Source organism: Lipophrys pholis (genome assembly GCF_963383615.2).
Source record: "Lipophrys pholis genome assembly, chromosome: 18".
In the NCBI taxonomy this organism is placed as follows: Eukaryota; Metazoa; Chordata; class Actinopteri; order Blenniiformes; family Blenniidae; genus Lipophrys; species Lipophrys pholis.
Window position 1 is genome coordinate 23,705,631 of NC_137646.1, and position 27,889 is coordinate 23,733,519.

At 42.5% G+C, this 27,889-nt stretch overlaps 1 protein-coding gene across 1 annotated transcript; it reads right to left on the reverse strand.

Moving 5' to 3' along the window:
• Nucleotides 1-315: 315 nt before the first annotated feature.
• slc7a8a (solute carrier family 7 member 8a) lies at nt 316-25,984 on the reverse strand. The gene is made up of 11 exons (XM_080486049.1): nt 25,258-25,984; nt 15,950-16,154; nt 12,048-12,199; nt 7,420-7,545; nt 5,134-5,287; nt 4,094-4,217; nt 3,793-3,896; nt 2,806-2,902; nt 2,529-2,678; nt 2,209-2,386; nt 316-1,316 (listed from the first exon to the last, which is right to left on the reverse strand). The coding sequence occupies exons 1-11, from the start codon at nt 25,391-25,393 to the stop codon at nt 1,162-1,164; spliced, it is 1,581 nt and encodes a 526-aa protein (XP_080342175.1). The 5' UTR covers nt 25,394-25,984; the 3' UTR covers nt 316-1,161.
• Nucleotides 25,985-27,889: the final 1,905 nt, after the last annotated feature.

Below are 27,889 nucleotides of genomic sequence, written 5' to 3' on the forward strand. Positions count from 1 at the left end.
GTTATTTTGGCACTATCTTACCAGTCGTTTATGTCGACGCTGAACTAAAATGCGTTTCACATCTTTGTTTAAAATGCAGCTAAATGACAAACTACAAAAGAAAAATATGTGAAAGACAATCATTACCTTTCTTTCTTTAAAAAAATCCAATAAAAAAATGGGTTTCACGAGCATTCCCGTGTCGGTTTTGGGATTTTTGCACATCAACAGTGCAAATATGGTGATTAAAACTGCAGATGATTTTCCAGCCTTTTAAGAGTCGGGCAGTGTTTGTTTTTGTTGTTTTAGTTTAGATAAAAATGAGAAACTGGTCTTAAGAAACACAGAATACACTGTAATTAAGGCAATTAATTAAAAAAACCTAAAAAAAAAAAAAACACTGTGCGCATATTCACTAACACACACGTCACAAATCTCACAACAGCTTCCAGATGTTACACGACAGACATTATCAAGTAAAAATAAAAGGGGAAAGGATGAATGTTGTTAGAAAAGAAAGTGTCTACAAGGCTAGAAAAATTAACATATTAAAACTAATTTTTTTTTAAAAAAAAACAAAAGGCATTTAATACCAGCAATTATCACAATTACAAAAAACATTTCTTCTTTTTCTTCAGAAATACAATTATCTTCTGAAAATGAAACACAGTATTAGTGTACTTCAGCACATCACATGACTTGATTTAGATTTTTGACGTTCAAAAATGCAGCTTTGGTGTGTTGAACAAATCAAAATTACCCCCCCCCCCCCATAAAATAAAAAACGGAGTGTTTGACATCACTGGAGAAATAGTCTTTGTGTAATTATAACAAAAACAAAAAAAAAAAACCAGTCACCATTGTTTTGGGTGCAGAAAGTGAAAAAGTGGTTCAACGTTTGTGAGGGGGATGGAGGAGCGGCTCACCTTTCTCTGTTGCACTTCTGGTGGACCTCAGACAGGAAACCACGAGGCTGCGTTACATCAAACACCTCGCCATATATTTCACATTGAAAAATCTCGATTGATTATGACACTTAAAACCTCAAAAAAGTGTGGAGGGGGTCACGACTCAATCCACTTCTTTCCATGCCTGCGCAGGTGTGTGCACCCATGTGTGTGTGTGTGTGTGTGTGTGATTGAGGGGGTGAGAGTTAAAAAAAAAAAAAAAAAAAAGTGCGCTTTAGCAGTCTTCTGACTTGTGGTCGCCGCCGTCGCCCTTCGACAGAGGAGACCGAGCCTCCTTCATTTCCTCGCCTTCTTCTCCGCTGTCGATGCTTTTGCTCTCGGCCGGGTAAACGACCACGCACAGCTTCTGGCCCAAGAACGTCATTTTATCTGGAGGGGGGAGGAGGCAGAGGTCAGGCCTGGACCAGCAGAAAGCCTCCGTACGCACGAGACATCGGGAAGGTGGACAATAAAATGAAAATACGATATATGCGAACAACGACGTGGGTCTAACTAGTACATGTTGTTCCTTTGGCTTTGATGAAATCGTTCATTGTGAATCAAACAAAGTTCAACATTCAGAAAAGATGTGCGGCTTTAGAGTCAGATGAGGGAAAACGTCACGCTGAGTTTATACAAGCAGCAATTACAAATCGCGTGACACACACACACACACACACACACACGTCAATGGGGATATTCACACAGAAGATATTATGATACAACACTAAGCCTCTTTACGGTCTCATAGATCATCCTGGAATCAGAATAAAATATTCTTATTTCATTAACAGGAAGAGTGTGAGGTCGTTATAGATACAGGATGAGCGCTGTGGTAACAATATGATTTCCAATAAATAAAAATCTGTAACTTGGATTTAATTTACTTTAACTGTCCTCATAGACACAAATATATATATATATATATATATATAAGAATTCTGGAAATGGATTTCCAGAAAAAACAAAAACCTTAAAGTATTGGATAGTACCATAAATACACCAGATATCTGGAGTAGCTGTGGTTGATATGATCATGGTGGAGGGGTGTAGGAATAAGTCCAGCTGGTACTAAGTACACACTCCTGCAGCCGATGAACTAATCACAGGCAGTAGCTGGGTGAGACTGTGAGATGCGTGGGACAGCGAGGAAGCAGGACCTGACTTAAAAAGACGCTAAAGAGTCTCCGATACGTAGTTTATGCAGCGTTGTGCCACAGTGACCTTCCTCCCCCCCCGCCACCAGACCCCGGGAACGACCTCGCGTCTGAGCAGGACTTACTGACGAAGGCGCCGACACACCGCGGCTTGTTGTCCCAGTAGACTCCCAGGAAGTAGACGGGGACGCCGGTGAGCATGATGGCCAGGCCGATGCCGCAGACGATGGGCTCGGAGTAAAGGGAGAAGATGAGCAGGAAGGCCCAGAAGAGGAGGTAAATGACGGGCCAGATCAGACTGATCTGTACGGGCAGGAGAAGGAATTAAGGTTAGAGGATAGAACGAGGGAAAAAAATACCTATTTCTAGTTCGACGAGCTGAATGTCAGCAGGTAAAAAAACCTTCCGGTATCGTCTTAATGGAAGACAAAGCAAATGAGCCCACCTTGATTGGCCGGTGAATGTTTGGCTGTTTGTACCGCAGCACAATCTGCCCGGCGACGGTCACGCCGTAGAAGAGGTAGTTGATGAAGCCCACGTAGTTGATGAGGGTGTACATGTCACTGGTGCACAGCATGAGCAGTGTGGACAGGCACTGCGGGGCGAGGCCGGGGACACACACACACACACACACACACACACACACACACACACACTTCAGCAACCGGCTGCGTGTGACGGAGGTGAACGTTCGGGTGACGGGGGGGGGGGGGGTTACTCACGGTGAAGAGCAGAGCCGGGATGGGAGTGCAGCGGTTTACGTGGATCATGGCCAGCAGGCTGGGCAAGTGGCCCTCTCTGGCCCCGGCGAAGAAGAGTCTGCGGGGGAGGAAGACGAGGACGGGGGTCAACATATCGATGAAGACGTCCGTGACGGAACCGCACGTTTAAGGGGCTGCACGATATATTGGGTGACGTCAACAGATTTAATTTCATTATTTCAACACGATCTCATAACCGGAGGCGTGAAAGGAGCAGAAAGACGGAAACATGACGGCGCGTGAGGTTAAAATGTACGAAACCCCAAAACGCACGCTCGTCTTTTCTTTATTTACTCATCACCATTCATCAACATCGTGCAGCCCCGTCGCTGAAACCAAAGACGGTGAGAAGTCGAACGTTAAAATGAAAAGAGGAAGAAAACCTGAAATGAAAAAGGAGCAGCATGAAGTTTAGACGAGGTTTACTTTATGAACTCCAGATTGTTCAGTTATTGGTTTGAGTTAATCTGTCCTATTTTCTTTATTTTTACGCTGAAGTCAATTATATTTCTGCTTATTTAGTATCTCAATAATTACAAAATACCACTACAATCACAAAAATATGAGCGCTATGCAGCAGAGTCATTATCAGGCAGTAATCTGAGGTTTTTTTAACATAATTTTAGGATTTTAAGTGTCATTATTTCATAGACTAGTGAGATAAATGGCAGAAACCCCCCCCGCAATCACGTAAGAGCAGTTTTTAAATGACATTTGCTGGTAAAGTTTAGACTTGTACTGTATTTTTATTATTTAAAAAAAAAAAAAAAAAAAGAATTTCTCCATAAATAAACCAAAAAGGTTAAAACAAACTCCTGACTCTGGATCCTATTGCCGCACTATATTCTAAATCTACGTCAGCATGGGTTGTTATTCATGAGGGTGGAGATGCGTTTCTTTGATGAGGAATCTGAAAAACGTGCTCAGAGCCACATCAGTCCGACTAACCGTGAGGAGGTAAAGAGGGAACCGTTGACTCCCCCGAAGGTGGAGAGAGCCACAGAGATGGGCATGATCCACGCCATGACTCCCAGCAGCTTCTCCCCAAACGTCTGGATGGATGGAGGCGATGAGGAGATGGGGGTTAGATGAGGAGGGAGGCACACAGGCGGATGGTTAGACCATGTTTTTTTTGTTTCGTTTTTTAATCTGTTGATTACGATCGTGACCCCCGAGCACAAACTTTAGTGGTATTAACAAAGGCCGGCCACCAGGGGGAAACCCCATCGCCGTGATCAGGCGGACTCACCACTGCCACGGCGTTGGAGGCGAGCAGCTCCTGCGGGCTCATGGCCGTCACGTACGCGATGTTGGCGAAGACGTAAACGAAGGTCACGAGGGGGATGGAGATGAAGATGGCGCGCGGGAGGTTCCTAAAGGCGGCAAAAACACAAGTTTCAGGCGATAAGCTGAGCAGGGAGAGGAACACTACATCAGTATCAGGAGCAAGGAAAACTACGTTGGGCTTTTTGAGCAACAAATTCAAATCACGACCTCACAGGAAGAGAAATTAGTCAAATTTGCAAGTGAAAATGAATATTTATCATAGAAGGCAATTTAAATAAACCTTTAAACGGGAGATGAGTAGTATCAGTAACTTCTCTTTTAATTCTATTTACTATGTTTTGTCTAGTAAAAAGGGAAATATAGAGTTTGTTAGTAAATATTAACGTAAAAACTACAGGGGTATGAATACATAATTTATACTTTTACCCTACAATTACTTTCTATTATCAAAGTATTAACTATGTTATACTGTATTTTATGGCAAAATTGTCGTATTTTGGACAAAAAACAAATATTGCTAGAAATGACAGGAAATCAAGATTTCATATTTTCTCATACAACTATTCGAATTACAATAACACAATGAATTAACTAATTAATTATTTGTGAATCTGCATGTTTCCCTTTTTACTGTGAGAAGTAATAGGATGGCAAAACCTATTGTGTTGAACACAAAAGGTAAATATTCTGAAAATCTCGGGGGTTTCAAACTGAACAACAGACCCCGATGTAACCAGTAGACGTGTTATGCTTTTACTGCTTATTAATAATATCTTATAATGTGAAAAACATGTGGGAATTCAACATTCATGTAAAAAGTTACTTGAATACGTGACGAAAAACTCCAGAGAATCTCATTCAAATCAGCCAACAAGAAGAAAAACAAAGTGTTTTGACCATGACTCATGTCGTCATTTCGACTCTCAACATGTTTACCTAAAGTCTCACTGCCCTGCTTCCTCGGCACATCGCCTCAATAGCCGAGAGTTTTGAGTGTCTTACACGTAAGGATCCACCAGCTCCTCTGTGACGTAGTTGAGGAAGTTCCACCCTCCGTAGGCGAAGGAGCCTTGTAGGAAGGCTAAAGCTATGAGACCCACGTCGTAGTCCTGGAAGGGCTCGAAGGCGTTGGCGGGCTCCAGCCAGTAGTACTCTCCTGCAGGGAGACGCAGAACGTCGGGGGGGGGGGTTTGTCTAATGTTGTTGGATTATGTATTTATGAAGATTAAGAAACAGAAACGATGTCGGCAAACCCGGAGGCACATTAATACGATGCAATAAAACCTCGCATATAATCGGAAAAAACAAAAAAAAGAAGCTTTTTGAAAACAACACATCTGTCCGTCCTTTAGCTCTGGCGCGTGCAGATCCTGTTTTCCTGAGGCGCTAAACAAACCGGTTTCCACTTAACTCTGGGTTTGTTGTGGGGAAACCCATCTGAAACCCATTAACTCACATTTTACCCTGTAAAGTCACTGCGAGGAGACTCACCAGTTTGTTTTTGTTTTTTTAAAAACAAATTCCACCAAACTGTTGTTTTCCTTTGTGAAATTCAAGCATTTTTCCGTGAGCAGGGTGGGATTTTCCCCTCCAGAGGCCCGAGGGGTCTCACAACGGTTGGAGCTGCTTCTCCAGCACAACAAACAAACAAAACAAGTGGAATATATAAAATGCACATTTTGAATCAGAGCAAAGTGCTGATGTCGACTATCACTAATCAAGAGTAATTTGACACGGCATGTAAAATCCCAAACTCAATTTCACAATTTCATTTGTTAATTATTATCCCTGGGGGAACAAATACCTCATTGGTCTACTTTTTTTCTTCTTTAATTCTAGTATTAAAGGTAAACTATGACTGAGCTCTCAGAGAAGGTGTCTTTAGGAAATTATAAGAAATTTCTTTTTGTCACCTATTTTACAAAAATGAGATAAAACGCAATAAAGAGGCCTTTTTTTTCTTCGTTTTCAGTCCTTATTCTCCTGGGACTTTGTGCTTTTATTTTGACAGTCACCGTAATAACAATCCAACTTGGTCGTCTGTCCACTAGAATGCCCGTGTGCTCTCATTGTTAAAGTGTATAGCGTATTGTTCTCTGCATCGTGTGGGTGTGTGGTTTCATTACATTACAACAACAAACAGCACCCACTAGTGGCCTGGCATGCTAACTACATCATTTCAGCGTTTCTGTTCTTTCTGTATCAACGGGTCACGTTTCTAAAATCTTGCGAGACTTTTCTGACACAAAAACGACGCCTTTTCCCTTAAAGCGTTGTGAAAACGGGGCTTTAATTTAAAAATGGGTGGATGCATCGTTAATCATGGACCCTGCAACTGTCATACCTGTTAGTTGTTGACTCAATTACAATTTCATTACACTTAAACATGTATTAGAAGGAAATTAACATTTATATTCATGAAATTCCTGGTTAAAATAAAGTATGTCAGGTAAAAAAAAAAAACACCCCTCCTCTCTCGTTTGATGACAATCCGCGCCCTGCACATGACGTGAAATCCTCCATCAAACTCGTCACCGTCTTCAAACGCTCGCATAGGAATCCCTCGTCTGTTGTTTCAGGGTCTTTGTCCCTGTGGCCCCAACAATAACTGACCCTCGGCCATGTTTGAACAGCAAACCCCCCCGCAGGCCTGCTGATATAAGCATTGTGTATTTTAACTAAAGAAGAGCCCCAGGAACTTGCTGAACCCTGTGAAGTCCATGTGGAGCCTCCAATGTCGAAGACGACGCAGCTGTGTGTGTCAGGGACATTATAATATAAATAATTGAATACATTTTTTTTTTTAAGAATCTACATGAAAAAACTGCTGTAAAGATTTTTTTACGCAAACAACCATTAAATTCAGAAAGTGTGCAAGTAATTATATTGTAAAACAATCCTACTGGCAATATTTAAAGGGAGGTAAAGACTTTTTAGAGAAATTAATAACCAAAAAAAACATGTAAAATATGTGAGATATTGATAGTTTAACATGCTTTTTCAGTCCAAAAAAAATTGTGTGATATAAGTCATATGCATATATAGCATTTACTTTTCCCGTCTTGGCAAACGATTCCTGCTCTGTCGGTTAAATAAAGTAAAAATGTTGGTTTTTCTGTGGAATTGTAGCAGCATTTTGTTGTCATACAGTGACATCTAGTGGTCCCAGAGGGTTTGTACCGCTGTATTTTAACAAAATGAAGTGGCTTCATAGTATACTGCCTGACCAAACATTCAACTACGCAAAAAAAAAAAGAAAAAGTTGAGAGTTAATTGAGGAAGTTTTACCTTTGCAGATCTGCACGATGCCCATGATGATGATGAGGGCGAGGGCCAGCAGCTTGCCGGCGGTGAAGATGTCCTGGACTCTTGTGGCCCATCGCACGCTCGAGCAGTTCACCCAGGTGAGCAGCACTGAAACAGATGGAGGATTTAAAAAAAAAAAAAAAAAACAGGTTTGAAATTCAGGTTTCCTGTTGAAATCAGAAAGAAAACCAACTTTAAATGCCTTGGACACATTTCTGCTGATCCGAGTCATTCATTCTGTCTTTTATGTGCTGATTTGAAGTCTTTTGATATTTAATTTTTCAATTTATTTCGTAATTGTTCACCGTTGTTACAGTCATGCACAGCAGTAGTACGAGTATTATCGTTGTAACCGACCCCCAAAATGCTATGAAAGTTTTCCATTTTCACTTGAAATCGTGCAAAAAGGGTTGTATTTTAAAAAAAAAAAACAATTCCCAATGCAAGATGATGTGAACTTGTCGACCGTCACGCGTCTGAACGACCTTTGACCTCTCTGCCGCGTCGTCCCACTGTCACACACTGCTGTCGCTGATATCGCACCACGTTCGAGAGATAACGACCTGATCAATAACGGGACGTGATGCAGATATGCAAAGGTGATCACAAGGAAAAGTGCCATTGTTCAAAAATACTCCAGTGACGGCACAAAGCACTCCTCTCAAAAAATACTCAGTTTTAGTTACTATTTCACTCATTTCATTCAATTTACCCGTATAAATGAATAAATCTGACAATTCTCAAACAAATTTAGATGTAAATTATTTACATGCTCACTTATTTTGTATTCATAATATGGCTAAATTTACATAATTGAGATTATTTTATCTCATAAATGTATTATAGTGTAGGTAGAATTAAATTTTGTTTTTGTCAAGGAGTGTGTCAAGTTCTCTAAAGTTGTTGCACGTGGAAGGCATTGCGTCCAGAAACACATTTATTCAACAAAGCATCTAATTTATTTGTTGACGAGGGAGGGTTGTGAGGGTTCAGGCCCGCAGGGTGCCGCTCAGCAAAGGGCCCCGTTTGACCCCGGACGATTCGGTTTGTCCCGTTAAGAATCTCTGAGCTGAGCGGTGGCGGCGGCGGCAGCAGCGGCGGGGAACCATGGCAGGATGAACCGACCGGCACTCGTAGTGGGACGCAAACAAATACACAGACTTGTGTTTGTGTGTTTGAGCAGATAATATAAATGAAAATAAAGACATCAATCTGCACCGTGTCGCCATATTTCTGAATTTCTTCCTCTTTCTTTCACACAAATAATTGTATACTAATTAGAATCAGACATTACATGCTTCTTAATTTACAGACTTTTGAGTTGGAAATAGAAGTTTAACGTCGCATTAGATAACACTTGAAGGTGTACATTTACACTCACTCTATTGAAATATCTTTGTTATATTACTGAATGTGTGATTAAAAACAAAAAAGCCCAATTTGATCCCATGTTGGACCAAAATGAAAACGTTTTTCTAAATAACAGACCTGAAGAAATTTACATTTTAAGGCTCCCGTGCAATTTTTGCACTTTGCTCAGAGAATACGGACGTGGTTTTCCTCATTTCACCTTCACATCTACAAACTATTATTTTTGTGCCGGTTTCACTTCGATTTGATCTTTTTGGCATAGCGGAGAATCGGCGTTCCTGACAGTCTCCAAACCCCTCACACTGTACAACATGAGACCAAAGACTTTATCCACAATCAAATATGTCGGCATATTCCTTTTACTGTTTTCCCCAATCACAATTTCTCCTCGCCATTGATAACAAGTTTTTATTAAATTTTTTTCCTGTATTGACTCTGATTGCCATTAACTTTATCTTTTATGGTGAAAATACAGGAAGTCTAGGATTAAGACGTAAATTCCGACTTGACATGAGGCAATTCCATAAACCTTAACTGATCTGTACGTTAAACGAAGCACCTGCTGACCGCTGTACATCAACAACATGCTGCACATGCGTCTCCTCCTCCTCCGTCTGTGAATAAACGTCCGAGGACGGACTGGTATCCGCGGGGTGGGTGGGGGTGGGGGGGGGGGGGGGACCTCAGCTGTCTGTAAGCTGAGTATACAAAATGTCCCTCTAACGTGTGTGGAAACTCGCTGCGTTCACTCCCGACCCTGCCATCTGCACCGGGGAGCCGGACCCCGGGGAGAATCCCACCGCGTGCATGTTTCTGAAACGGTACACCTTGAAAAACCTTTCGCCGCGGCAGCGTGACACGGCCAGGCGGGCCTGTGGCCAGAGCCCCCCCCCCCCCCCCCCCCACCGATTCCACTGCAACTGAATCTGCTTATAGCCAAATTCGTAGCCAACCGAGTAAGCCTATAACCTGCTTATATTATATAATATTCTACAAGGGACGCATTTAGGGAGTCGCAGATAGTCATCATAGAGGCAGATATAGTCGTGCGGGCTGCTTCCAGGAATGAGCATTGCGTAAGAATTAACCAACGTCTCATTACGTCTCTCTCCTCGGCAACGGCGGTGGAAACCCGGCAGGGAAACTGTCGGCAGGCGCGTTTCTGAAAAGGAGCTAAAACACAAACCAGTCGGGCGACAAACTTCTTTCCCTCAATCTGATGGTCTTTATCTTCGAGGTGTTTCTGACATATTGACCTACATTCACCGAGGGAATCAGTCGTTACAGCTTGTTTACCCCCTGAGGCGGGCAAATAACTATCTATGGGCCCTGCCAGCTATTTCTTGTTTCTCTAAAACTGACATCAAGCACAGGCGCCGTTACTTTTCTGGTTAAAAAAAAAAAAAAAAAAATGCTTTTTTGCAGCATTTTGCTGCTTTACCTTCAACCTGCTGCCCATGCAAGGACATGCAATCTTTCTTTGGCACATCTGTTTTTTGGGAAGAGTTCAAGAGAAAACTCTAATACTTGGAACACTTCCCCTTTGATGTAAAGGTCTGACAGAACTCCGTATCGTCTGACGGCTCCTGTTCCTCCAGTTTTCATGGATCTTTCAGCTTGAGTCACGTTTGTGTTTTGATTTATGGTTCGAAAGGCATTAGAGACGATGTCGACTCCTCATTCTCACCACATTCTACTCATAACTAGGTACAATATACATCATAGAAGCTACTCCAGTTCCTTTGAAGTCATAACTAACTAAAAAATTAACAGAGGAAATCCCTGATTTATATCTACTTGTTCATCATCTTGTACGTTTCAGCTACTTTGTGTTTGTGTTATGTAAATCTTTTATACAGTAAAATTTAAATAAATTCCTTCGAATGTGGTTTAAAAAGTCGTAGTAGTTTTTTTACTTCTAATTTTACTCGAGTAGATTTTCGGTCGCTACCTTCATAGTAATTCAGTATGAAATGTAAACGCAGGTGTACTTGAATACAAATATACTTTATTCCATTTTTTTCCCCCGCGACCCTTAATGATAAACATGTCAGATAAAAGTTACTCAAGTACAACTTTGTTGCACTACATCGTTTGGTTTTTAAACAATTACGATTAAAAGTAAAAGTAGTTTATCTGGCGGCTCGGGGCGTTAACAGAGGCCGGTGTTGTTTTGTGATGGTCACACACATGCGTCTGTCTGAAGGCCGCCTGCAGTATTTGACCTGTGTGTGTGAGCGGTGTATGTCAGCATGAACACACACTCCTCCGCTTTGATGCATCCCCGTCATGACACACACACACACACACACACACACACACACACACACACACACACACACACACACACACACACTTTACCTGGAAGCTTGTAGGCTTTCGTAAAATAATTTTCTCACTTGGTGAATGAAACCTTTTTTTTTTTGTTAGTTTTTCCCCCCCCGTCCCAGCCTGCCCCAACAAGAAGTCTTTTAAAAAGCACTCCGTGTTCTCCCGGGGGTAATTCTTTAATCTGCCCCTGAGCTCAGGTATTTCTCAGCTGCTTCCCACAGTTCACCAGCGTTCTCACGTCCGGGACAGTTTTCCATCATTGTCACATCAAAAGATGTGAAAATATGAACTTTTCTTGCTCTTTCTAGGAAGTCTGCAACTGTTATACATGTTGGTCAAATACCTTTACCCCTCTTACATGCTTTTAAAAGACTGGGTAAGTCTTGTCTAATAATCTTATTTAAATATTGCACCGTTTAGACATAAAACACACCCTGAATAGCTTTATAATCAAGCAACTTTTAATTTTTTTTTAAATATGTCAATGTTAAAGTTGTCACGTTGCACTAAGGATTATATTATAGATTCAGTTTGTCTCGAATAAACTGTGGTGGAGTTATACCTTTTTATAACTTCTCAAGGTTTAAAAGGACAAATTGGGCATCGCCTTGACCCTGCAGCAGGCTGCCACCAGGGGAGAAACACTTCTCTGGCTTAGAAAAGAAAAACTGAAGGCAAGAAAATGATTGTTCTGCATCTGTTTGAAGTAAACTTCACGTTAGCATGTGGAAATCCCAACGATACGTGACCTATATTTCAGCGCTCAGTTTCTCCAGGAGTCTCAGTCGTTTGTTTGAGTGACGTTCTGTATTTACACACACATTAAAACTCTGTTTATGGCTTCCAGTGTGTATTTACTGCATATACACACACACACACACACACTGCAGATATGCTGGGTTACTCACAGAGGCAGATGGCGGCCAGCACACGCAGGCCGGTCTCCGGCGGGAAGCAGGTGGGGAACAGCGGCTGCAGGACGTAGTTGGAGAACGTCAGCGCGATGACGGCCTGGTTGGTGGGGTAGATGACCAGCACGGCGATCCACAGACGCAGGAACCTGACGCACAGGAGAGCGCAGTTTTTAAAAAAAAAAACAGACGGACGTACATGCGGCTGTAGGACAGTGTAATTCTGCCTACGTCACTTTAGCCTGTATCTGCTGTGGTTGGGATTAACAGCCTCCATTTCTAAGAACTGTCTGCAAGTTGGTGGTTTACCTCAGATGTTTAGTTTCTGCTTTTTACTATTTATTCATAAATCTTATAAGAGGCGCTATCATCCAGATTATAGAGCATCTTCCTCCACTCATATCCAGGTTATAGAGCATCTTCCTCCTCTAACATCCAGATTATAGAGCATCTCCCGACCATCAAGATTACAGAGCATCTCCTTTCCACTAACAACTAGATTATAGAGCATCTTCCCGCACTGACATACAGATTATAGAGCATTTCCCCCCACCAACAACCAGATTATAGAGCATCTTCCCGCACTGACATCCAGATTATAGAGCATTTCCCCCCCACTAACATCCAGATCATAGAGCATTTCCCCCACCAACAACCAGATTATAGAGCATCTTCCCGCACTGACATCCAGATTATAGAGCATTTCCCCCCACTAACATCCAGATTATAGAGCATTTCCCCCCACCAACATCCAGATTATAGAGCATCTTCCTCTCACTAATTTATGTAACTGATGTCAAAGCAGAGCAACACGTAACTAGTTACCCCACAATGTTTTTAAATAACTAGTATTCTTGAATTAACTTCCTCATCTAATTTTAGATCAGAAACCAGAAAGAAGAACCAGTTTGCAGCTCTCAATGGGACGTGTGCAGCCCTCGCTATAATCTGAAGTTTTTACAGCATCATGTTTGCACAAGGCTCCAGACGGTGGTGCAGCGGTGGCTGTGGCGTGAGCGACAGGACGTGTAACCGGATGCACCAGAGAACGTAGTGAGGAGGAAGAGGAGGAGGAGGAGGAGGAGGGCAGTGAGGCTCAGCAGACTGCAGCCACGTGTTCTTTCCATGAAATTCTCCAAAAGCTTAAGAGCCGGGGGGTCAGTCCTCATTCCACCTGACTGTAAATCACTGGAATGTGTGCGCTGTGGAGGGAAAAAGCAGCTCCAGTTGCAGGCTGATTGAAAGCTGCACACCGACCCCGGGATGGTGAAACAGAATGAGTGTTTCTGAAGCAGGTGCACCAGATTTCACTTTGTCGCGACCTACATTTTTTTTTTCCCCTCGAGCGTTTCACTGCTTTTATTCACCCGTGGCACAGCTATTGGCTTTTGTAAACACGACCTCATGATGTTCTGGTAGAGATTAAAACAAAACCAAAAAGCCTTCTGCATTGTAGCTTGAAGGATCACTAAAGAGACGAGCTGCTGTTCTATAATGCAGATTCATGTATAAATAATTGATCATGCATTGAGAGGTGCTTTACTCAAAGTTACTTGAGTCGACCACAACGCAAGCCGTTTTTTTTTTAGATTGTAAGCGAGTGCGTCTTCCTCTTTTCTTTCAATCCTGAAAATCTGATGTTGTTGATGTGTGGCAAGCTAAAGGCCTCTATAATGAGGAGTATATACTAAAGCAACAATTCTCTGCTTCCTGGAAGGTTTGTACTTTTTTATTCCCCCGATGAATTTGTCCATGGCCTCATCGTAGAGCCCAGGAAAAACGGATCTTAGGTTTTCAGAATTCTTTCAGTTAATTTTTTTTTCTCTTTTCACTTCAGTTCAAGATACAATCAGGGTTGCAAAATTAAACTGGAAACTTTTCATGGAACTATACGGGAATTTATGGGAATCAACCAGGAATATACTGCTAATTGACTAAACTGAAGTTTGGCTCTTAATAAATGAATATATTTTGGAGGAATACAGAATAAATCAACCAGGATTTATGCCAGTACTGTTGAATATCTCTGCCATTCCTCAATCACATGCACATAGCACACAGTGTACTGCAGGCCTCCGACTGAGGCCACGCCCCCTACATGCACTGTGCACTCCTCCATCACATGCACAGATGATTTCTACAATCCTGGACCACACATTTGAACCTGTGGACCAACTACACAATGAGTAAGCTTTGATGATATCACATGATGATATATTTGATGTATTGCTGATGTTTACCTTACAGATTTCATATAGTAGGTTGGGGGTTTTGAATTTAAGAATTTCTGCGACGCCTCACGATGTGGACGGGGACAATTAACTGGGATTTTTCCAGCCATTTGCAACTCTAGGTACAATATGTAATCATTTTCATTCTAGATAAATCAACGTGACCTAAAATAAAAGGTCAAATGAGTAAAAACAGGCGTAATCGTATCTAAATACATTTCTGTAAGATGTGCCGCTTGTATATCTACTAAACCGTTTCGTCTTGCAGTACAAGTTTGAACCACTAGAGACTGTAATGAGTCGGTTCAAAAATAGTTTGAAGCTCTTGGCTCTTGCACTGTGGTGAGACTTTGGTTTTCCGAGGACCAAAGTATTATCGAAGCAGTTTCGAGCCCCTTCCCTTCCACACTCGGGTGATGAAGTGGCTCAACACTGCCCCCCGATGCACAACAGTATCTAATAACCCCAACACCGAATATATCGCAGATGAAACGAGGGACGTTTTATACTCACATCGGACAAACTATTTCCAGAGGTTTATATAGGAAACCTCATGGGTGTAACACGTCCCTTATCGGTTCAATATAACAAAGACCCTTTGAACACCAAACACTTTGAAAAGTGTCTGAACGTAAAAATTTTTTACGAGCACTTCCTCTCTTCCACCAGGTGATGTCAGTGTTTCCGCCTTCACGGGTATCGCTTCGAGCCGGACAACGAAAACAAACAGGTCCTTGGATGTGGTTTGTTTGTGCTCGACGGAGGGCACAGGGAAACAGCGTGGGCCCGACACGAGGAAACCTGTGAGACCGCCGACTACAAAGTGCTCCCGAGGTAAAAAGTTCATTGATGTGTGCTGATACTCGGCGTACAATGAGACGAAAACAATCATTGGCTGTTTTGTCTGCGTGAATTCCTCTCCCAGAATACCTCTATAACGTGTATCCCTGCGATAGACGATCAAAACAATGGCCTAATCTGTGTTTACAGTCTGGGTGAAGGCACGCTGTGTGGAAACTACGCCAACAAACGATATTGTTATAGTCGGAAATGAACCTCGAGTTGTTCCCAAGCTTTCCTACTTAAAGCTCACCGCTGGAAGGAGGGCGAGTTCCACGAGGCGACATTAATAATTCTCCATCTCCACTTTGATCCGTCCACATACATCCTCTCATACATTTCTCTGGGTTATTTGTCTTCTTCCTGTGTTTTCATTCAAAATGTCTCGCCGACATCGGCCGAATCATAAAGCGGGACGCGCAGGGGGCATCTAGACACGGTGGTATGCACCCCTAAATCCTTGACAAATGAACTTCAATCTTTCAGGAGGCCCCTCTCTCTTGGAAAGTGGGTCAAATATTTGATTAAAGAAATACTTTGGCGAGTCAACTGAAGGTTTCCCTAAACCTCCCTGACCTTCAGAGTGAAAGTCTATGCATAATCAAATCCCAACGCAGAACAAGCCTTCAGCTTCTGTCATTAGTTTGTTTGCAGAGATGACGTCTCATTTTCCCAGAGAGGGGAAACAAACCACTTTAAGAGTTGCCTATTAGCTTCAAATGCAGCTCTTTGGACTGTGGGAGGAAACTGAACGCGTGGATCCACCATCCACTACGCTGATTTTGATGGCTTCCAGCCACAAAGGACAGGCTGTCGTGGTTTTCTCACCCCGCCAGCCCGCCGAAGATGTCCTTGACGTAGGAGTAGTCTCCTCCCGACTTGGGGATGGTGACGCCCAGCTCGGCGTAGCACAGCGCTCCGATGGCGGTGATGATCCCGGTGACGATCCACACGATCAGAGCCAAGCCCACGGAGCTGGCGTTCTCCAGCACGCCCTTGGGACTGACGAAGATACCTGAGCCGATGATGTTACCTGGGAGGACAATGGAGAGAGGAAGAGGGTGGCGTCAGGTTTCTGTACAGGTTTTTTTTTAAAAGGTTGTGTTGGCAGCCTGAAGAAAATGACTTTCCTGTGTGTAAAAGCTTTGATTCTTCCAAAAGCCTGAATTTGTCACAAGCAGCAGGAAAGTCTGAACTCTGGGAAGAGCTGATCCAAACTATTCAGCTGATTTTCAAGTAATAATGCTTCGATTCTGCATTTTTGTTTCAGACAAGTTTCACGTTTATGCGGCAATATTCTAAAAATGAAAAAAGCAGAAATACTGATAATGATGTTGTCTTCTTGTTGGGCCACTAGTGGGCGCTGTTTGTTTGTTTTCTTGTATTTACTATAAAAGTAGCAGTAGCAGTGTTTCAAAAAGCTGCGTTTTCACTGGCTCTGTTAACCGTTCTTTTGTAAATCGACTCCCAAAACACAGTGAAAGTTTTTAACTTGACAGTCAGTGCAAACGTGAAAATGTTTCTTTAAGTCATCCTTTAACTACGGCTAAGTCGAAGGGGCTGTTTCATTTCTGTGTGTGTAAAGACATTTGTGAGTCGGTGCAAACTTTTACGACACGCGATCAAAAGCGAAGTCATCACTGAGCAAACACACGGAGCAGGCAGTTTTATGAACTCGGTCACGACTGAATAGCGGCGGAAAGCAGAAGTTTGAAGAGCGCCGCCGCGGACGAGCCTTCGGGGAAAGCAGGAACCTGCAACATGCTGACTCGGCACGGTTATGAGGAGATGGGATGAGCCGGGTCAACGAGTGCACAGAGGGCGGAGGGATGAGATGTAGTGGATGTAGAGATGGGGGGGGGTAAATCCCTGACATGTCAGATGAGCGTCAGATAGCCGTGCACACGGTCGGCTTCAGGCTCCACATGAAAGAATTTCCCTGGCCCGATAAGGCCGGGGTCGTAGGTCAGGAGCCTCCAATCGTGTACGGCTGACTGTCACGACTGTGCCAATAAAACAAGGTGTCGGGGTGAAAGGTCGTCTTCTGCATGATCGGCTGAGTGGCATTTTACAGTACAAAAGTCAAAGGTGTGACTGATGAAATGAGCGCATGCGGATCCTTTGTGGCCACAATAACCGCCAGTATATACTTTCAAAAGAACTATATAAACCCTCATAAAAAAAAAAAAGTCTGAGATTTAAACTGCTTCAGTCGAGCTAAAACGACGGGTATAGTTAAAATATGTGCCAAGCTTATGAGATTAATTATTCCCGAGGATAAAACCGATCAACCCACCCTGCCGCTTCTGAGATTAAAGGTACTTCATTAACAAACCAGGTCTTGTGTGTGTATGTATAAATATATATATATATATATATATATATATATATAATATAATGCAGTGCTAAACGCTAAAATCACATGCATGACATTGAGCAGATATATAACCTCTATTTGTATGTGAAAATCATGCATTTTTAACAGCGGAGGAAAGAAAACATAAGATTTGAATTCATGAAAACTACCGTTAGGTTGCTTGAATTGTACTTCATTACAAATGAAAGTTAAGGAAATACTTATGTGATAGTTCAAAAGTGTGCTGGCCAAATGCTATTAGTTTCTTTTTAACCATTTGATGCTTTAATGCATCTGAAATATCAACATTTCATTCATGTTGCCTGTATTACTAACTTTGATATTCAAGCAAGTCATTTATCTCTATTAAGAGAATAAACTTATTTGCTACATACATGCAGATGAAAATGTTTAAATGTGTGTTCAAATTCTGGTTTTTAAAGTATTTGGTAAAACTTTACACCATGTAATCTATTCAAAGTAAAATAACTCATTTAGGGGAAAGATACGCATGAAACTACCCAAAATCCCTCCTGTTATTTTTCTTAGATAAAGTTGATTTATTTGGTTTTGTTAAGCTCAATTAGTGGTGCCAGTTCATTGTTGAATAGTAGGTTGTAGGTTTTACTGTGATCTCTGAAGTACATTTTGGTTGTTGCTGGACTTTCTAGAGACTTTCATAATCAACGATTGTTGAAATGTTGTGACGTAAACGGGGTTAATAATACCTACAGACAAGTGAAAACACATTGGGGTTTTTTGGTTTGTGAAAAGTTTGGCATTTACATGGCAACATTTTGAAAACAATGTCCATTTACAAGGAAATGGCAGAAACTGTGAAAATGATGTAGTCAGCATGCCAGGCCACCAGTGGGCGCTGTTGTTTGTGTGGTTACGTTACAAAATCACGCATGCGCACCGAGAACAGTACGCTATAAACATTAAACAATGGGAGCACTTTCGCGTGGACGTATGCCTGTTTTAGCAGTACAGTATTCATGTTTAAACACGCACACATCGAATATTTTAGTAATTTGAGTCATTAGATAAACACACACGCTGTTATGGCTTTTTTTCTAGATTGTTTTGGAAAATTTAAGGTCATTATTAGTTTATTGAAAGTTGACGCGAGAGTGTTTATTTTAGTTTCTGCTCTTTCAAGTTGTGCAGTTTTATGGCTTTTTCTTGTGGGGTGCTTGATTGTTTTTCTTCTTTGGTTTATATGAACCGCAAATGAAATCTAAATGAATAAGCATGAACAATCCCAGCCACTGTCAGGAGATGAGCTGCGTCACTGTACCTTCAGTCGTATTAAGTAATTATAGTACCGGCAGATTTTCTTATGCAAAACTCTAAAATTGAACTGAATCCCACCTTAAATAAACGAGAGAACTGTAAAACTGAACGTACACAAGCAGATATTCAGCGCGCACGCCCTCGTCACTGCTTGGAAACAGATGTGCAGTTTTGGGCCTTCAACAAAGTACATGCAGTTACTTTGAGGTTCAATAATTACCCCTCGGAGGCACATCATTAGACTCCCTATCCTGGATCTGAATTTGCACATAACGCTGTTCTATTTAAGCTCTGTAAAATCACCCACCTCAACTCTCTATCTGCCCTCTTTGTTAAATATAAAACAGATACCAGAAAACATGTGCTGGACTGAAAACATGCAAAGATTAAAAATAAAAATAAAAATAAATGTATGCATCACGTGCAGCGTCCTGCTTTTGTGAATCCAGCTGCAGGTGAAAGGGGAAAAAAAAGCGTAATTTTGTCCTTTCTGCTGATTATTCTGACATCTTTATGGCCGAGGTGGTCTTCAACGTATGACCTCTGACATCTGAGAGGGAGAAAAAACAGCGGCTGACTCAGCATTATCTCACCCGTGGCCTTCCTGATATGCTTCTGCGACGTAAACGTCAGCGAAGAGGCAGTAAAGTGCACACACGGGCTGAATCCGAAAGGCTTTTAGGCGTGCGCATCACGAGAGCATGTGAGGCTGCTGAGCGATGTGGAAACTCCAGGTTTCCTGTTCGCCTCCTCAAGTTTTACATCCTTTTGTCTTTAACCAGGCGAAAGGGGAGCGACCGATCCCACCCGCAATGTAATATAAAGCAACGCAAAATTCACTTCATTTTTTTTTTTCCAGGGATCTCAGCAGGTCTCTGTCAGCACAGGATATTTAGATATCCGGTATTGTTATTGGACGGTTGATCCGCAGAGGAAGAGGCTCGATATTTTCTCTTCGTCTCGGACTTTGGTGCTCTCCAGCAGCAGCAGAAGCTTTCAGGTTAGATTTACAGACTAGTTTTAAAACTAGATTTAGACTTGATTTTAGACTTGGTCTCAGACTTGTTTCAGAGTAGTTTTAAAACTAGATTTAGACTTGATTTTAGTTTGGTCTCAGACTTGTTTCAGAGTAGTTTTCAACTTGGATTCAAACTACTTTTAGACTCGGTTTGAAACTGGTTTTAAGACTAGAGTTAGACTTGGTTTCAGACTAGTTTCAGACTTGGTTTCAGACTAGTTTCAGACTTGGTTTCCAAGAAGTGTTTCACACTCTCCACACTCTCCTCCCATCACCACAGCAGCTCATTAAAACAGACAAAATCTAAGAAAATAATAAAACCTCACTTCATCCATATTTATCTATGAAACAGAGATTTAGATCAATTTGTCCACTGATAAATAAACCATTTGTCTAGATCATACATGGGCGAGTGGTGGCCTGCGGATCAATGTACGACTCCGGCTTTTAAATTCAACGTCGGTTGCAAATATTGTGAAACTAAAATGATTTGTGGATGAAATGATCAAACGCATGCAATCTGATTCAATGAGCTCAACTTACTATTCAGTTGGCTCTTTACTAATTGAATTCAAGCACAGGAGCAACAGCTCAGAGTGATTTGTGCCTCTGAGAGACTCATGTTTGTACACCACCACTCCAAATAATAGCAATCTTCAGTGTGTGTGTGTGTGTGTGTGTGTGTGTGTGTGTGTGTGTGTGTGTGTGTGTGTGTGTGTGTGTGTGTGCAGCATTATGATATAACTCTAATCCGCCTTTGTAAAAGCTCTGGTATGATTTGGCTTTCCTCTGTGTTAAATCCATGTTCAAACAGCCACCATGCATGTGACTCATTACTACGCCGAGAGTAAACCTGCAGGGGAGACTGCAAAGATCACAATGTCATCGAGGCACGCCGAATCAGGATTTCGTCTCCAACCTGACTGACGGAGATTTGAAGCTGAATCTGAGCTGCTTATTCATGCAGCAATTGTCTTCCAGAGCGCAGAGAGTGGCGGGGGGCGTGGCGAGGCCAGCAGAGCTAATAAAACAGCATTATCAGGGTGGGGCCTTCTTACAAGTGGCCAAAAGTTCACTTCTAATCCCAATTACTGGCGCTGGACATTTCTGTGCTCATGTGTGTGTGATAAATGCCTGCACTGTACAATAGGCCATAAAAAAAACCCAAAATAATAAACGGCGTTTGATGTGCTGGGCCCTTTTCATGGAAAGCCAGCGGGGTATGTTCGCAGAGCAAAGGATCAGACGAGTCACCTGAGCTCACGTCTCCGAGCGGGCCCGGCGAGCATGAAGGAGTTACTTGGTCAGGGACGAGGTGCCCTGAGCGGTCTGGTGACTGAGCCCAGGACTCTGGACGGCGGTACATAAAAGACTCAGTTGGCACGGCGCTGCCAGCCCGTCTGTTAATGATCGGTGGGTGAACAAGGGAGCAATGAATGTAATGGTCCATATGCGGGCGCATTGACGCGACGAAGGGCGTGGCGTTTAACCTCGCACAGAAGACACAGAATCCACCTCCTGCTGGTTTTGAACATGAATAGCTGAAGGTCAAACACACGTTCAACTGTCAGTCATTCATTCATAGAGGCAACTACCTCAAACACGTTTCTCACAGGTGTGTGTGTGTGTGTACATGTAAAATTAAAAATAAAGTATTTTTTCCATTACAGAAACTGTACCTTTCTACCCTAAATCAAGTAAAACAATTCAAACTGTAATTTTTACTTTCCCCTCACTCCTTTGCTCTTACACCAGTATCTGTACTTCTGCTTATGTTTAAGTGATTAGTTCACTCTGGATTAGTTTAAACCAAGAATGTGAGTACATTCGCCAGCTGTATGTGTACTTGGATATTTAGTACTCTGAGTACTCTAGTTTTGCACGCTACATATTCCCACATAAAACCGGTTTGGTCTCATGTGGAACAACACAAATTGAACCAAATCCACTGAGATATTTTACCTATTTTACTTTTTAGTCTTGAATTCCATCGCTTTTACATTGTCCTCTGATGTATTTATATAAAACAGTATTTTACTTAAAACAGGGTATTTTATAGATGATGAATAATAGATTCAAGCCTTTATTATGAGTAGAATTTCCCTCCTTCATGAGTGCAAATCTTTTCAGTGGTGACGCTGCTCCTCGCCACTCTCCCTCTCTTTCTCTCCTCCTCTCCATCTTGCAGCGATCCCCACGGGAAAAAAACCCACCTCACTCACTATAACCTTTCCTCCTCACTTTCCCGTTACCGTGGAAACCGAGTACGAATGAGCCATGCCCTTGTCTCAAGGTCAAACTCAACATGAAGACCACACACACACACACACACGCACACAGACTCCAGCCCTGCCCCACGCCTTGCCCATGAGCATGTATTGATTAGTGAGTCGTCTGACGCTTGTTCGCCTTGTGCCCTGAATGAAAATCAGCCCCGTCGCTGGAGAAATCCTTTCAAGCAATCAGCGGGCGCACATTAACAGACTCGGGTTAAAAGATTTTACTACGTGTGAGTCAAAGGTATTAAACAGAAAACTTCCCAGTTCAATCCACCTTGTTGCAAAGTGTAAAAATAACCAGGTAGATGAGCGCTGCTGTTCCTAACTTGTCCACTAGGGGTTGCAATTTGTCAGTAAGGCTAGTTGACATGGCGACGTCTAGTGACATTATCGTGAACAAAAATTAACGTTAAGCTGTAAAAATATATGCCAACACCTAAAAATAAATCAGGTTGAGTCTAAGATCAGTTAAAATTCTATTAAATGCATTTTTTTTTTTTTTTACTAAAACTATCGGAGTTACATGCTGCAAAGTTACTATCGCAATATCAATGTGCATAATATATGTTGTATATGTAAAATATTCTTCAGCAGAGTATCAGGCTCTGCACCATAGACTTCTATAAAACTAGATATATAGGTCTATGTTCTTCACGCTCAATATTCCAAATCTCGCGTAGTCAAACGGGACTTCAGTGTAAAACATGGTATAAACCTCGGGCCGATATTACGACTCAGCTTTTTCTTTTCCCTGAGATTTCAGTACTGCAAAGCAGATTCACTTCTTACCAGCACTTTGATGTTTAACTCTGGAGCAGAGAATGGAGGCGCCCGTCTACTGACCAATCAGATCTCTTGGAAAATGACCTGCCTATTTTTAGAATATCCTGATTGGTGCACAGATTGTCCCGCCCACTTGTAGAACTCGGGGCGGAGCAGTGACGGAGTGTTCAGAGCGATCTTTATGACACAGTAAAACAAATCCTTGTCACTGAGGGTTTATCTGTAATAATAAGGTTAATAATAATGATCACGTCTGATAAAACTGCCAAAACATGATTTTATGGAGCGCACATCTACTCTGTCGTCATGGTGATGGATTAATATTCCAACACAAAAATGCATTCACACCGGGGAAACAGCCTCAAAACAAACTGGTTGAAAATATAAAGTTAAAGAAGAACAGTGAGGAATAATAAAGTGAAACTGAGTGATCAGTGCCGTGCAGGTCTGCTTATATTGTACAAAGAATTAAAATGGTTAAAAACAGACATGAACAAGTCGGGATCTTTCGGCTTTGGCTGCAGCAGCAGTGATGCTTTTAGCTGATTGGCTTTCATACCGGTACTGATGATGTCACACCCCCTGCTGCTCGGCTCCTCGGAGCAGAACACACACCACAGGATTCGTCCTCGCAAATATTGAACACGTTCATTCATTCTCGGCGATCTCTCCTACCGAGACATTCCGAGCGGATCGGGGCGCGACAAATTAGAAATAAAAATTGTGAATGGACGAGGGAGATTTGAGCTTCAGTGACGACACAACACACTCCCTATTGGCTGGACTACAAAGGAATGATAGGGTGTGTGTGTGTGTGTGTGTGTGTGTGTGTGTGTGTGTGTGTGTGTGTGTGTGTGTGTGTGTGTGTGTGTGTGTGTGTGTGTGTGTGTGTGTGTGTGTGTGTGTGTGTGTGTGTGTGTGTGTGTGTGTGTGTGTGTGTGTGTGTGTGTGTGTCTGTGTGTGTGGGTGTGTGTGTGTGTGTGAGGAGTTGAGTGGATTGCACAGCGGCAAAGAAATCTGTGTGTCACAATGTAGTAACAATTGATGCTTCCAAACTCCAAACAAATACTCGGATTACTCTGTTGAATTAGCTCTTATTGGGTACTTTTGAGTATTTGTTTCAAATATGGAATTACACACACACACTTTAGTACAATGTACACTGTTTATATTAGTAGTTTCGTGGAGTGAAGTGAAGTTACAGTGCGATTGCATCATGCGGATCAAAATGAGGAAATAACTTCTATCAATTCGCACAATGTCCAGTCAATAAAAAGGGAAACACCCACTGAGTGAGTACCTGTAACCTGGACTGGAAGTCACACATAGGTAAAAAATACTTGGATTACTGCAATTTGATATTTTTGAGGGGGGACTTTCACCATGTGATTTGAGGTACTTTTAAAATTTGACTACATCCACAATTACAGTATCAGGCAGGCTGATTATTGTCCATCATAACAGAATAAGATCACATAAGATCACAATACTATGTTAAAAGACAAATGGTTTCATCACTGGAAGTCATACAGACAGTGAAGTTGCTCTTTGTGGTAACAATAGTATTTGATCACATGGTGTGTCATGTATCGTGTATAAAAATACAGTGAAATAAAAAAAAAAAAAAACCTCCTTTAGCTTTTGCACTATGCATGTTTTAATTTAGTAATAAGGTCTGTTCAATATGAAGACTGTTCCTCTGCAGTGACAGGCGGGTCCAAACACGAGAACGTCATGCCTTAATAGGACTACTACATCTAGACTTCAGATCAGGCTTTAAAAAGCCTCATTGAAAACATTTTGGCACGTTGTGCCAGTATTTTAAACCTGGGGGAAATACGAGAGGAGCGAGGTGTAATATTAGAGCTGAGATTTACACACACTCTGCTCAGCGTGAAGCAAATGTGAGACACCTAGTGGCCAAATATCAGAATTAACAAAGAGAGCATTAACATTGCTCACAATGTCTTGATGACTTCCTGTGATAAAAACCACCGTGGAAATCAAGAATTTTTAAATCACTGGTAATTATTGAGATGAATATAAACTCCAGTAAGGATGTAATCCTATTTTAGTCATGGACCAAATCACAGACAATCACATCGAGTGATTTCGGGCAACTTGCTTGATTGAGCTGCGCAGATGATGGATCCGTTGTTTGAGCAAAGGTCCTTCGATTGTGCTATCTACCCCTAACCCTTAGCCTGCGCAATCTATTAGTGTTTGCGCGATTGGCCAATTCTTGCGCTAATTAAGGATCCATCATTTGCGTGATGCAATCGGTAGATCGGATTTGATGAAAATAAAGCCTCTGTAAATGATACAAATGAGGTGAATGGGCACCTTCATACTTAGTGCGTACCTTCATACTTTCCACCTGTAAATGTGCGCATCCATCACTCACCGACAATGATCCCACAGGCGCTCACCAGCCCGATCTCCTTCTTGAGCGCGACCCCCCCTCCGGACTCCTGCTCCGCGGCGGCAGCATCCTTGGCGGACCCCGACGAGCTGCTCCGCTGCCTCGCTCCGTCCGTCATCTTCAGAAAGGCTTTTACTGTCCCGCTTTTGAGCAGAAATCTGTCTGTCTGTCTGTCTGTCTGTCTTCCTTCCCCGCAGCACCTGACGCTCGCTGGTTGTGCGCCTCTCACTCTGCGCGCCTCACCACGTTCAGTGTTACGTGCCGCGCTTATCTGACGCCTGAAAAGTTCTTAGTCAGCAACTTCTAAGGATGAAGAGTCCAAAAAGCAGCAATAAAAAGTGTCTTCAGAGTGCAGATCCCGCCTGCGATTGGATTCCCTCTGCAGGATTTCACCACTTACTGACGTGCTTCAGTTTTTGTAAACTCATAGAGCAGGATTTCCGCGTGTCATGCGTAAAAGCGCATTCTGCAACGTAACAGAATGCGACCGGTTTACAAACGGAACTGGTTCCTCGTTCCAGGTGTGAGTTACTGGAGACTCACAAGCATCCTCTCCGTGCGCAACCGAGGTACAGGCGGCGGACCGGACGCGTAAAAGTCCCGTTTTAACAGGGCGTCCCAAACATCCGAGCGGTGCGTTTCCTCCGGAGCGCCACAGGTTTCATCTCAGTAAATATACATGTTCCTCTTCATATAGTACATTAGCGCCGCCCCTCGCCCTCCTCCTCGGACTCTGGGCTTGTTTTTCCTCCTCGGAACCCTCCCTCCACACGTCTTTTTTTTTTTTTTTTCTTTTTTAATACTCGACCGTCAGCTGTTCAGTCTGCAGCTCCGCTCCTATTTGACGCGCGCAGCCATTACGCGCGCGGAATGAATGCGTGAAAACGCAGCAGCGTAAGGGGTTACTTCCTATATCCCAGTCCACACACACACACACACACACACACACACACACACACACACACACACACACACACACACACACACTCACCGGTTCACACTTTAATTTTCAGAGCTGCTATTTTTAGTTCCGTGACGTCACGCACCCGTGTTGCGTGTTCACGCAGCAGAGGATACATATACTCAGTGCTGCAAGTAATGGATTACAAATAGTAATGAAGCAGTAATGGAAGTACTCTCACGTCTATTTAATGTCACTCAATTACAGTTACATTGCCAAGACTGTACTCTATTACAAGAGGAAGTAAAAAAAAAAAAAAAGAAAACAGGGAATTTTGTGTGCCTGCCTCTGCTGCTGACATCGTTTGATCTCATCGTCTCCATGGCAACAGAGCTGATCTCCCATGATATCCTCCATGAGGTGCCTCTCCCATCCAATTTGTATGGGACTTTTTTTTTTTTTTTTGCAGTTTTTATTCGGAAACGGTTAACAAAAGACAGCAACATATTCCTGAACGTTCTGCACATTTTGTTTTTCATGTCGGTGCTTCAACGGTGTGCGACAAGTTACTCAGAACAAACAAAACGGCAGAGAAACAATAATGACATTAAATGGCAGCCATGGATAGTAACCTTGTCACCTTGCCACTAAGGCAGAAACAGGAATAACTGGTCAAATACTCAACAATGCTAAAGTATTTTTAGTTGTAATTGAGTATAATTAAAGCAGCCTGTCAGGAGTTGCACTGTAGTAACACTCCCTTGTACAACAAATTACTCTTCATTCACTGCAGTAAAGTCCAAATAAACTGTCCTCTTATTCAGGTGTTGTTTCGACTGTTGTACTTTTACTTGTAACTGAGTACATTTCAGGCAATGTAGTTGTAGGTTACAAGCCGAGGTGAGAAGAGTTAGGATTGCTATGACAACGCCTCATTGTAAATAAAACTGAGTAGAAGAAGACTACGATTTCAAAAGCAGCCAAGATGACATGGCGAAAGTATTAATCACAGTAATCCAAGTATTTGTAATCGGTTAGTCCCAGTAAAGGTGACTGGTTCTCTCTCGGAGGGCGTTTCCATCTGAATGGCAGCATGTTGCGCAAGACGAAACAAGTCATCGCCTCAGTTTTTTCATGTCTTTTATTTTTTTGTATGATGCAATCCCGCCGGAACAGTGTAACCTCACTCTAACAAGACGGGAATCTAAACAAGAGACGTGTTTTTAATAACCCCAGGTTCTCACATTATCACGGTCTGCGAAACAAAAGCACGTTTCCTTCAAGGTCGGAGATTCCGAACCGGGAGAGCAGCTGGGATTTCTCTTCGCTCCTAATGCGGAATTATGTCGGAGCCGTTTGGCTCAAGGACGAGCAAACCAAAGTCCCTGAAAGTGGAAGAACGCAGTTAATCGAGTGTTGCGTCAGGTCTACGGCTAAATCTGCACAAGGCCTCGTGAAACAAAACGGGTTCGCGGCAGGCCAACGCCGCCGGCGTGCCTGATGTCACGCCTGATGTCACGCCTGATGTCACGCCTGCTGCCATGTTGGGTAGTTTTCAATAGTCATTGTTTGATTTTTGCAAAACTACCGACATTTCCATCATGTGTACTCTGCGTTACAAGCGGAAAAAACTTTAAACTTTAAATTTAAAGGTTTATTATGACAGTATTTTACCGGTTCGGCTCACTCAAGATGAAATTAGACCGCATGTGG

What these genes read in the sequence shown, in the direction of transcription:
- slc7a8a (XM_080486049.1), bottom strand. Translation starts at nt 25,393, where the DNA reads ATGACGGACGGAGCGAGGCAGCGGAGCAGCTCGTCGGGGTCCGCCAAG. An exon ending in GAGCTGGTGGATCCTTACGT is followed by an intron (nt 4,218 to 5,133) that starts GTAAGACACTCA and finishes TGCCGCCTTTAG; the next exon opens with GAACCTCCCGCGCGCCATCT. An exon ending in GTGTGTCGGCGCCTTCGTCA is followed by an intron (nt 1,317 to 2,208) that starts GTAAGTCCTGCT and finishes TCCCCCCTCCAG; the next exon opens with ATAAAATGACGTTCTTGGGC.